This window comes from Hippichthys cyanospilos, chromosome 15 (genome assembly GCF_059441005.1).
Source record: "Hippichthys cyanospilos isolate Australia breed blue-spotted pipefish chromosome 15, RoL_Hcya_1.0, whole genome shotgun sequence".
In the NCBI taxonomy this organism is placed as follows: Eukaryota; Metazoa; Chordata; class Actinopteri; order Syngnathiformes; family Syngnathidae; genus Hippichthys; species Hippichthys cyanospilos.
Genome location: NC_142383.1, coordinates 12,448,468 through 12,460,174, shown reverse-complemented (window position 1 = coordinate 12,460,174; position 11,707 = coordinate 12,448,468). Strand labels below are relative to the sequence as shown.

General features: G+C 41.4%; 2 protein-coding genes across 8 annotated transcripts; both read left to right on the top strand.

Annotated features, from left to right (window-relative positions):
* Positions 1–1,543: 1,543 nt before the first annotated feature.
* Positions 1,544–6,209, top strand: LOC148411733 (neoverrucotoxin subunit alpha-like). The gene is made up of 4 exons (XM_088435044.1): positions 1,544–1,616; positions 2,640–2,748; positions 2,834–4,306; positions 4,396–6,209. Exons 2-4 carry the CDS (start codon positions 2,661–2,663, stop codon positions 4,920–4,922), a joined length of 2,088 nt encoding a protein of 695 aa, XP_088291170.1. The 5' UTR covers positions 1,544–1,616; positions 2,640–2,660; the 3' UTR covers positions 4,923–6,209.
* A 175-nt stretch (positions 6,210–6,384) lies between these two features.
* LOC148411732 (stonustoxin subunit beta-like) lies at positions 6,385–11,563 on the top strand. Of its 7 annotated transcripts, none has more exons than XM_088435835.1 (6): positions 6,385–6,545; positions 6,791–6,821; positions 7,634–7,699; positions 7,820–7,935; positions 8,021–9,493; positions 9,578–11,563. In XM_088435835.1, the coding sequence occupies exons 4-6, from the start codon at positions 7,848–7,850 to the stop codon at positions 10,036–10,038; spliced, it is 2,022 nt and encodes a 673-aa protein (XP_088291961.1). In that variant the 5' UTR covers positions 6,385–6,545; positions 6,791–6,821; positions 7,634–7,699; positions 7,820–7,847; the 3' UTR covers positions 10,039–11,563. The 7 variants fall into 7 exon arrangements, with proteins under 7 accessions (XP_088291961.1, XP_088291960.1, XP_088291957.1 ...); XM_088435834.1 differs by having other exon boundaries at positions 7,619–7,699; XM_088435831.1 differs by having other exon boundaries at positions 7,590–7,699.
* The last annotated feature ends 144 nt before the right edge of the window (positions 11,564–11,707 follow it).

Sequence of the window (11,707 nt, the reverse complement as noted above, 5' to 3'; positions counted from 1 at the left end):
TGTAATAAACTAATAAAATAAGATAACAAAACTAGTTGATTTCCACACTCACTTGGATGCGGTCGGCTCACACTACTTTCATATATTAACTTTATGAATTAGGGAGAAAAAGACAGTCAAGAAAAACTTTTTGTAACTTTTGGTGTGGTGACTGACAACAAAAGTAATCAAACTTCTTAAACCTGAACATTTTGGATGTCAAAGGCCAAAATAGTGGAAATGCATTCAGTATGGACATTTCAAAGATGAATGTGCCAAATTCTTAAGCGTGTTTTTAAATTCAAATTGCTGTAGCTTTATCAATTCTTCAACTACTGCCATGTATTATATAATAAAATCAAAATGAATAAAGTGTAGAATTAAAATGTCTTTTTCTTTTTGAAAAAGCATATCCAACTCTTTTTTTAATGGCATCTGCCATAGGCTTATGCAAGTCAGACAGTAAAAAAGATACATGCTTGTAAACCTTGGAGGGCATTGATAATGCCAGTGTTACGAAAGACCAAGACCAGTTTCAGTTTCTTTGCTGGCTCCTCCATTTTATTTGATCTTACTGCAGTAAATCTGTGTGTTCTCCTCTAAAGTCTGCTAAACAAACACTCTCTTAACTATCAAAAACTATCCAAAGGCTCAAATGACTGACTCTCAAATTATTCACCACAAAACCCCACATTTTCAGGTGTAAGACTGAGGGGTTTATACTGTATGGCTGCTGTTAGATTAGCCCTCTTTGAAACACACTGTACGATTAGGTAGGTGACTTTATTTAGGCCATTGTGTTGTTGTGACCTTCCTTGCCCTGCAGCTTCCTGTCTATTTGGACTCTGGCACACAGTATCCAGTCGGAACCGGTTAAGAGCATAAAGCCACGACATAATCACTTGTGTTTGGCTAAGGCAGTGGTGTCAAACACATTTTTATTTTGGGTCGCATTGTAGTGATAGTTTCTGTCAGAGGGCCGGAATGACTGAATTCAAATACATTTTAAGTGTGTTGATCACGCAATTTACCAAGACTTGATATCAGAAGCCGGCAAAACTGTTCAAAAGAGATTTGGAGGATAAGAAAATTTTTGTTTTTCTTCCCAAATTTTTAAAAGTTAAAGACAACTTGCAAATTTGGTATTTTAGTCAGAAACCTGAAGTCAAATCAACATTTCAAGGGCCACAAAAAGTGAGGTGGCGGGCCGGATCCGGCCCCCGGGCCTTGAATTTGACACCTGTGGGCTAAGGCAAAATAAGAGTAGGAAACGTTTTGCGTTTCGAGTTCTACAGTGGTGTAGCCATCTTTCTGCCACATTGCAAATCGTGTAAGGTCTTCTGACAGTTCCTATGAGTATAGCGAGCTACAAAGGTAAAATAACCGGGTTCCCGGAATGTATTTACACTATCAATTGTGTTACATTCTGAACTATGTCCCGTATCTGTCATGTGATACAGCTTGGAGGCGAGGATTCTGACATCACCATTTATGGCCCCTCTCCTAAAGAAATAAAGCCTTCGCGGAAGCACCTCTTTCCATTACTCCGCACACATTTGGAAGCCCTGGCACCTCTCAGCACTAGTGTTATTCCAACAATACACTGTGAACGCCATCGTGACTGGGGAGATCTCAAGGTAATCTAAATTCTTTTACAGTCAGGCAGATGTGGTGGTACCTTCTGTCATTTGCCAATATTTAGGAGTTTGGTGGTACAGTGGTTAGCACGTCCGCCTCACAGTTCCGGGACCTGAGTTCAGATCCACCTCGCTCCGGCCTTCCAGTGTGGAGTTTGCGTGTTCTCTCCAAGCCCGCGTGGGTTTTCTCCAGGAACTCCAGCTTTCTCCCACACTCCAAAAACATGCATGGCTGGAGTACTGGACACACTAAATTGTCCTTACATGTGATTGGGTGCGTGAGTGGTTTGTTCCTCTGTGCCCTGCGATTCGCCGGCAAGCAGTTCATGGTGTCCCCACCTGCTGCCTGAAGTCAGCTGGGATGGACACCAGCAGGCCTGCAACCCCTGTGAGGATAAAAAGCTTTAGAAGATGGGTGGATAAATGGATGGATGGATGAATGGCTCAGGTTGTGTTGTCTGTTTTTTCTTTGTGCGAGTTGAGATTTCTAGCGCTCGGCTTACTTGTATGCTTGTCCAAAATTATATATATATATATATATATATATATATATATATATATATATATATATATATATATATATATATATATATATATATATATATATATATTTGAACAAAATTCCACAGGTTTATCCTGCTTGAATAAAACTATAGATTTATTACCAAAGTAGTTCCTATTCTCTTCAAACAAAATACTTAAATAAAAACAAACATTACGGTCAAAAACCGTGTGGCTCTGGTCTGTAATCAGTCTCAACTGGCACCTATTATGCAAGCCAAATGGATCTTAAAGGGCCAGCGTCAGGCACCTCTCTTCTTCCCTTAAAGGGGCAGTAACATAAATTTCCATTGGGCAGTGAAAACACCCAACAAATAAACGTCCATCCTTTGACCAAACAACAATAGAAATGTAAAGTAATGCTGTTCATAGAATCAAACAATTATTCCAACGCTGTTAATTGGCTCCTATGCTCTTGTTCTTATTGATAACTTTGGTATTTTCTTTTTTTCCTCCTCTCAGCTCCTCTATATATCTGCAAGCATGTCTAAAAACATGAAAGTGTCTGCTCTGGGTCAGCCCTTCACCTTGGGGATGCTTTATGATGCCAGAAAAGATGAACTAATCCCAGGTAGAACTTGAAAATCAGTTTGCATGATTATTATATTTTTTGGTTGCAAAAGAACTCATTTTATGTGACATGTCTGTTTCTGTAGGTTCCACTCTGTGGGACCGAGCAAGTCTAGATGAGCACACCAGTGAAACATATCAAAAAAACAGTTTCTTCGAGATCTCCGCCTCTGACACCATTGAAGATAAGTCTTCTTTGATGGATATAGAAGGTTCTCTGAAAACGAGTTTCCTAGCTGGGATGGTTGAAGTTAGAGGATCTGCCAAGTATCTGAACGACCAGAAGAAGTTCAAGAATCAGTGCAGGGTAACATTTCGGTACAAAGCTACCACCTTCTTCAAGGAGTTGTCTCTTCATCCTCTTGGGCCGCTGAACAGCCAACAAAAACGAGTGATCGAGGAAGGCAGAGCAACCCACGTGGTCACGGGTATCCTTTACGGGGCAAATGCAGTCTTCGTCTTTGACAGTGAGAAGATGGATGACAGCAAAGTTGAAGATATCCAGGGTAATATGCAAGCTGTGCTCCAGAAGATTCCTATGTTGGATATAAAAGGAAATGCTCAAGTAAAGCTGACCGAAAAAGAGAAGGAACTGACAAACAAGTTCACCTGCAAATTCTATGGAGACCTCATTCTTCAAAAAAACCCGACCACATATGTCCAAGCAGTAGAAACCTACTGTGAGCTTCCAACACTTTTGGCAGATAAAGAGAACAACGCTCCTCTGGTTGTTTGGCTCTATCCTCTGCAGGCGCTGCACAGCAAAGCAGCTGTGCTGGTCAGTGGCCTCAGCGCCTCTCTTTCGAGGAAAATTCAAGAGGCAATGGAAGATGAAAATCAAGTTCAAATGAGAGGTAACAATAGTTTGTTTAGCGAAGCAGCAAAAATGTTTCCCGATCTCCACAAAAACATGAGCAAATTCCAGATTCTTTGCTCTTCTTACAATGCTTCACTCAAACTGGCGCTATCCAACAAGCTGCCGGCCATCCGAGATGGCAAAGAAAACGAGAGCGAGTTACGAAAAGTCTTTGACGACAGAGAAAAGTCTCCATTCCGCACAGCGCACCTTAACGAGTGGTTGGAGAACAAAGAACGAGACGTCAACGTCATTCAGTCCTGTGTCGACACAATACTGGAAGACACAAATATTTGTGTTGCGCGCACAAAGTCGGAATTAGACCAAGTGGTTCTTTCTCAACGTGTCACAGACGTTCTTTGCTATGTTTTCACTGACCTGGGCACAAATGACCCGTGCCTTGATGCCATGGCCGAGTACTTGGACACATCCCAACCAGGAGGAACTCATGAAGAATATAAGTCTTTCACGGATGAGGTCGTTATCCAAATGAGACAAAATGTCCAAATGTTCCTTAAATATTCCAAATTAATGAAGTCATACAGCGGTGTCAAGTTTCTTATCGCTGCACTGCCAAACAAGAAATACAAGGGGTCTTCCATCTACCATTACAAAGATGGCGTCCTTCACACTGACAACTTCCCAGAGTCAGACGTGCCATTATCCCCAGAGGAAATCACAGAAAGAAAAGATCTCATCTGGTGTAAGTTCCTTTTCCGTGCTGCTGTTCTTATTTCCAAGTCAATCTACCCCTACTTTGATCTCTAAGATGTTTCCTCTTCTTTCCATCAGATGCCACTGATCTCACACTGGACGAAAAAACCGTCCACAAACATCTCACTCTGTCAAATGAGAACAAGAAAGTGACATTTGATGGTGTCAATTTGTATCCTGATCACTCAAAGAGGTTTCGGGACTTCCCTCAAGTTTTATGCAAAGAGCCACTGACCGGCTGCCATTATTGGGAGGTGGAGTTCGAGGGTAGCATTTCTGTGGTTGTTGCCTATTCATTGGAGGACAGTTTGAATCATGGTCTAAAGTTTATAGATTTCAGCACGTCGTGGGGAATTTTAGCTGGAGATTCCACACTTTTTAAAGTTGATGATCAAGATGACGATGAACTAATTTGGAGACCTTATGCTCACGGCGTGAACAAACTTGGAGTGTATTTAGACTTCAGTGAGTGTACCTTGTCCTTTTTTGGAGTCTCTGGAGAAAAGTTGAAACACTACCATACCATCTCATGCACGTTTGGAGACGAGGTCTATGCAGGTTTTGGAGTTTATGGGAAGAGGAGTTCTGCTTACTTGTCGATTTAGCACAGCAAATCCATTATCCTCCAATGTACTGTGAGATCTGCGATACTATTTGATCCGTTGGGTTTCAGCAACATTTTAGGCCACCTTCACCACTTTTTGCTGAACCACCTTCACATTTAAGTCGAATAATAACGCCTAGAACAGCATGAAGTACCTTAGAAGACATCGTCTTGAAATATCCAATTCAAAATAATGCAGAAAAATTACAAACAGGACAAAAGTCACAGGGTGAGGTAAAGATACATTTGAACTCTTAGCATGCTAAGCATTTTCCAAAGAGGCAACACCTTGAGTAGCAGTCGATTTTGAGCATTTTCACTCTTTTAAAGGCTACAAAATACGGTGTGCTATGTCTCTGAAAACATGTGGTGCCATATGAAATATATGATTCTATTCTTCACTCAGAAAAAAAGGTATGCACACAGCTTAGTCTGTTATTTAGTAATCACTGTTTGAAACTAGGTAATTTGAGTGACATTGAGCTAAAAAAAAAAGGGGGGGGAGAAGTTAGTTTTTGTGAAAACGTCTTTTCTGCAGAACAATGACTAACACTATTATTTTTGTTTTAATAACAACTGAAACATCTTGACGAACTTTCTCTTCTGGAAGCTATAAACAAAAAGAATGAAAATGTGCAAATGGCAAAATAACAGTTTGCAAATGTATATAAGGCAACATTTTCACATTTTACAAGATGTTTTTTTTGTCTACTTGCAACGATTGTGTGCATGCAAGTGTGTTTTTTTAACCCAATCCTTGATTTTTGTGTGATAATGTATGGCGCTCGAAACATATTTGCATGGATCTTGATTCTTTTATTACGCAGCTCCAGTTCTTCTCTGCATCCTGAGAAGAGCGCACCTTTGATGACGGAGATGTAATATGCTTGGCCACCTATGAACTTTTTGCAGATACCTTCGAGGGCAGGTGCTTTGTCAAGTAGACTGGGATTCTGTCGGAATACCAGCTGATGTGGACTGTAGCCACGGACAATTTGCATACAATTCTTTACCGTCAAAGTTCAGTCCATGGCAGTGCTCCAGTGTTCTCCAGTTCTGGTTTTCACTTTCATTATGAGCTGAGTTAGGGTGCGGTCATTCTGCTTACTTCAGTTCAGTGCTGGTTTTCACTTTCATTATGAGCTGAGTTAGGGTGCGGTGATTCTGTTTTCTCCAGTTCTGTGCTGGTTTTCACTTTCATTATGAGCTGACTTAGGGTGCGGTTATGTCGTTCTAACTCCGAGTACTGGAGGCAGCTGTTTTCTCGGCCATATCTTTCACTGCTTGATTATTAAACTCCCCACCATTGACACCGAAAATGTGTTTTGTTGTTGTTTTTTAAAGTGGACTATGCACCCAGATCCAGTCTGCAATGAAACGATTGCGTTTCTGTTGTGCTGCGCGTTTCTGATGTGCTGCGCGTTTCCGGGTTTGCAGCGGGTTTCCGTTTTGGTAAATGTGTTTCAGAAGTGATATGCCATTTGCAGCGCGTTTGCCCCAGTCGGCCTCTGTATCAGACGGCATCAAAACACGTCCACATTGCATTATCGGAGCAGCAGTGCCCATTTTGACTTCTGTTTTAAACCGGAGTTTTGCAGAAGAGAATTTGCACAAAGTCAACCAGGTAAACAACAGTTTATTTATTAGTTAAAAAAAATTACTGTAAGAAAATGTCGAGAGCCTTCAGGCGTTGTACGTTTATGAATTAAGTAAAATTGGAGAGACATTGGCGGGTTAAAATTTCTATGGAGTAAAATCGCTGTCAAAAAGACGTATCCGTGTTTTCAAATAGACGTATGCGTGTTTTCGCATTTGTATTCGTGTTTTCAGATTTGTATGCGTGTTTTCACACTTGTATCTGTGTTTTAGCACTCGTATGAGTACGACTCTCGCCAGACAGGTACGTGAATCTTTGACAATTTGAAAAACACGCATACGTCTATTTGAAAAGACAGACGCGTCTTTTTGGCAGCGATCTTACTCCGGCCTCAATGTCTTTTGAGTCAAAACGTTGTCCGAACACCAATGATGTCTCTGTCTCTCAATCATAACATGGACTGCGAGCTACAATGACCAAACTGGCCGTCCTCTGAGCGAGAGCAAATGCGCAGGGAACGTCTGCAAATTGCAGCGAAAAAAACCCAACAAAACTCTACTTTTGTACGATATAAAACATCAAAAAATGACTACACATAGCATGGCTCTCCACGTGGTCGTAATATAACTGCTGTGCTGGAAAAAAAAATCATTTGCTTTCGTTTCGGTCGTATCAATCTACAGCGCCACCGTTGCTTAGTATAAAGACTCCAAAATCACTGTACACAGCAGTAACTTCCTCACGACCAAACTACATCATTTTGGTTACTTTTGGTGAATATATTGGATTATTCATCACTAGCCCAATATTAATCAACAGTACACCTGTTTTGATAGAGACTCGAATTTCTACACCCATAAATGACTTCTATCTGATCATTCTACAAAAGGTGTTTGGCAAATAATTTAATCCTTTTTTATGCTTATTACTTATTATGTCGCCAATATTAATCAATAACTCCATTGATGGTTAGGTTTGAGACTCCAAAATCACTACATACACCAAGGGGCTTCAGCTTACTTGCTAAGGTTACTGATCATACGACAACTGCTTTTTTTCACACAAAAAAAGGAACACAGCGGTTCGTTTTCTACTTCCAGTTCTGGATTTTATAGGCATGATCACTTGTTCTCCTCAACGATCTTCACTTTTAGAGAAAAAGCCAGAGGAGCCGAGCCCAGGTCAGAATGGCTTTGTCTGACAATGCAAACTCTTCTCCTTTTTTAAACAACAATTGATTGGCTCGAGTTGTGTATTTTGTCTCTTATTGATAACTTTGATATTTTCTTTTTTTTTTTTAGCTAGTCATTTCCTATATAAACCGGAAGCATGTCAAAAACCATGAAAGTGGCTGCTCTGGGTCAGCCCTTCACCTTGGGGATGCTCTATGATGCCCGCAAAGATGAACTAATCCCAGGTAGAACTTGAAAATCAGTTTGCATGATTATTATATTTTTTGATTGCAAAAGAACTCATTATATGTGACATGTCTGTTTCTGTAGGTTCGGCTTTGTGGGACAGAGCAATTCTGGATGAGAACACTCGTGAAGCCTATCAAAAAATGAGTTCCTTCGAGTTCTCAGCCTCTGACACCATTGAAGACAAGTCTTCTTTGATGGAAATGGAAAGTTCTCTGAAAAATAGTTTTCTAGCTGGGTTGGTTGAAGTTGGAGGATCTGCCAAGTATCTGAATAACCAGAAGAAATTCAAGAATCAGGGCAGGGTAACATTTTGGTACAAAGCTACCACCTTCTTCAAGGAGTTGTCTCTTCATTCTCTTGGGCCGCTGAACAGCCAACAAAAAGAAGTGATCGAAGAAGGCAGAGCAACTCACGTGGTCACGGGTATCCTTTACGGGGCAAATGCAGTCTTTGTCTTTGACAGTGAGAAGATGGATGGCAGCAGCCTTCAAGAAATCCACGGTCACATGAAAGCTGTGATCAACAAGATTCCTAAGTTAGAATTAGAAGGAAGTGCTCAAATGAAGCTGAGTGAAGAAGAGAAAGAGCTGACAAAAACATTCACCTGCACATTCTTTGGAGACTTCATCCTTAAAAAAAACCCTGCTACATTTGCTCAAGCAGTAGAAACCTACTGTGAGCTTCCAACACTTTTAGGAGATGAAAGGAACAATGCTCCTCTGGTTGTCTGGCTGTATCCTCTGCAGGCGCTGCACAGCAAAGCAGCTGTGCTGGCCAGTGGCCTCACTGTCACTCTTTCGAGGAAAATTCAAGAGGCAATGGAAGATGAAAATCAAGTGCAAATGAGATGTAACGACAGTTTGTTTAGCAAAGCCGCACAAAGTTTCCCTGATCTCCACAAAAACCTGAGCCGTTTCCAGAAACTTTGCTCTTCTTACAATGCTTCACTCAAACTGGCGCTATACAACAAGCTGCCGGCCATCCGGGGCGGCAAAGAAAATGAGAGCGAGTTGGCAAAAGTCTTCGATGATGGCGAAAAGTCTCCCTTCCGCACAGCACACCTTAACGAGTGGTTGGAGACCAAAGAACGAGACATCAACGTCATTCAGTCCTGTCTTAACACCATGCTGAGCCGCACAAATATTTGTGTTGTGCACACAAAGTCAGAATTGGACGAAGTGGTTCTTTCTCTAAGTGTCACAGATGTTCTTTGCTACATTTTCACCGACTTGGACACGAATGACCCCTGCCTTGATGCCATGGCCGAGTACTTGGACACATCCCAGCCAGGAGGAACTCATGAAGAATATAAGTCCTTCACGGATGAGGTCGTTATCCAAATGAGACAAAATGTCCAAATGTTCCTTAAATATTCCAAATTAATGAAGTCATACAGCGGTGTCAAGTTTCTTATAGCTGCACTGCCAAACAAGAAATACAAGGGGTCTTCCATCTACCATTACAAAGATGGCGTCCTTCTCACTGACAACTTCACACAGCCGGCAATCCCATCATCGGTAGAGCAGATCAGAGAAAGAAAAGAACTAAGATGGTGTAAGTTCATTTTTTGTGTTGCAGTTCTTACTTCCAAGTCAAACTACACTAACTGTGATCTCTGTTTATCCTTCTTTCCATCAGATGCCACTGATCTCACACTGAATGCAAATACAGCTGGCAGAAATGTCACTCTGTCAGAGCAGAACAAGAGAGTAAGACTTGATTCATTCAATGAGTACGCTCTGGTTTTTTGCAAAGAAGCGCTGACTGGTCATCATTATTGGGAGCTGGAGTTTAACGGACCAATTTCTGCGGTTGTTGCCTCCAAACCCGTGAAAGCGTTCTCCACTCGTTGGGGAATCTGTACTAGATTTTGCATACCTATCGAGGGGATTTCACTTTTAAAATTGTTGACACCACCTGTTAAGGGCGTGCAGAAACTTGGAGTGTATTTAGACTATCCTGGAGGTACTTTGTCCTTTTATGAGGTCTCTGGAGAAGATCTGAATCACCGCCATACTATCTCACACCAGTTCGACGAACCTCTCTATGCTGGTTTGGAAGTTTATTCAAAGGGGAGTTTCGCTTACCTGTCGATTTAGCACAGCAAACCCATTTTCCTCCATTGTACTATCAGATCCGCAACGTTGATGCATTGGGATAAAGCCATCAGCACCGCTTTTTGCAGAACCACCTTCACATTTACAGTAAGTGGAACAGTAAGGCCTGGCACAGCAGGAAGCACCTTAGAAGACATCATTTAAAAAATTCCAATAGTTTCATTTAGAAACTCGATAAATAAATAGGAGGAAACGTCACTGGGTGATAGATTTTTTTTTGTTTGATTGAAAATGATGTTTATGGCGGCAGGGCTTCACGCGAGCTTTTTAGTTCCCCGAGCAAGTCTCGCAATGTGCTCAATGTGATGCAAATCAAGATGTTTGTATCGACATTTGTATATCTACACTTACGGTCATATGGACTATCAAAGTGCTTTTTTTCCCTCTCTCCCCCTTGTTCATCATTCTTACTTCATTGGGATGAAAAATGAGAGTTGGGTTAGAAACAAGAAGCAGCTGCAATTTTTCAATGGGATTAATATGAGGGAGGGATTGGAAACATGAACATGTCAAAGCCAGGAGGAATTGACAAATACCATTTTTATGAATTATGTCATCAAGATGAGAGGAAATGCCCATTAGATCATAAATATACCAAACCTCTTAGCGAAACCTCTCAAAAAGGTAGTTCCTTCAAGATCTTAGCCTCGGACACAATTGAAGACCGGTTTTCTCTGATGGATATTGATGCATCACAGAATATGAGTTTCTTTGGTTGGATTGACTGACGGAGGATCTGCCAAGTACCTGAATGACCAGAAGAAATTTAAGCATCAGTCCAGGGTAACATTTCGGTACAAATCTACCATCTACCATGGCAAAGATGGCTTCCTTCAAACTGAAAACTTCACAAGGCCTGCTGTCCCGTCATCGATAGAGCAGATCACACAAAGAAAAGAACTTATCTGCTGTAAATTCATTTTTTGTGTTCTTACTTCCAAGTCAAATTGCACCGATTGGTTTCAGGATGTATAGAAATTGAATAAACCAATTTTAAAAAAAAGCACCTACTCTGTAACTTGGCTCGGAACACATTTGCATCAATTTTGATTCTGTTATTAAGCAGCTCCAGTTCTTCTCTGCATCCTGAGAAGAGCGCACCTTTGATGACGGAGATGTAATATGCTTGGCCACCTATGAACTTTTTGCAGATACCTTCGAGGGCAGGTGCTTAGTCAATCAGCACAAAAAGCAGATTGGGATTCTGTCGCAATACCAGCTGATGTGGACTGTAGCCACGGACAATTTTGCATACAATTCTTTGCCGTCAAAGTTCAGTCCATGGCAGTGCTCCAGTGTCCTCCAGTTCTGGTTTTCACTTTCATTATGAGCTGAGTTAGGGTGCGGTGATCCTGCCTACTCTAGTTCAGTGCTGGTTTTCACTTTCATTTTGAGCTGACTTAGGGTGCGGTTATGTCGTTCTAACTCCGAGTACTGGAGGCAGCTGTTTTCTCGGCCATATCTTTCACTGCTTGATTATTAAACTCCCCACCATTGACACCGAAAATGTGTTTTGTTGTTGTTTTTTAAAGTGGACTATGCACCCAGATCCAGTCTGCAATGAAACGTTTGCGTTTCTGTTGTGCTGCGCGATTCTGATGTGCTGCGCGTTTCCGGGTTTGCAGCGAGTTTCCGTTTTGGTAAATGTGTC

Excerpts from the sequence above, each read along its gene's own strand:
- LOC148411732 (XM_088435833.1), top strand. The coding sequence starts at position 7,848 with ATGTCAAAAACCATGAAAGTGGCTGCTCTGGGTCAGCCCTTCACCTTG. Across the intron at positions 7,936-8,020 it reads CAAAGATGAACTAATCCCAG|GTTCGGCTTTGTGGGACAGA; the intron begins GTAGAACTTGAA and ends CTGTTTCTGTAG. Across the intron at positions 9,494-9,577 it reads AAGAAAAGAACTAAGATGGT|ATGCCACTGATCTCACACTG; the intron begins GTAAGTTCATTT and ends TCTTTCCATCAG.
- LOC148411733 (XM_088435044.1), top strand. The coding sequence starts at position 2,661 with ATGTCTAAAAACATGAAAGTGTCTGCTCTGGGTCAGCCCTTCACCTTG. Across the intron at positions 2,749-2,833 it reads AAAAGATGAACTAATCCCAG|GTTCCACTCTGTGGGACCGA; the intron begins GTAGAACTTGAA and ends CTGTTTCTGTAG. Across the intron at positions 4,307-4,395 it reads AAGAAAAGATCTCATCTGGT|ATGCCACTGATCTCACACTG; the intron begins GTAAGTTCCTTT and ends TCTTTCCATCAG.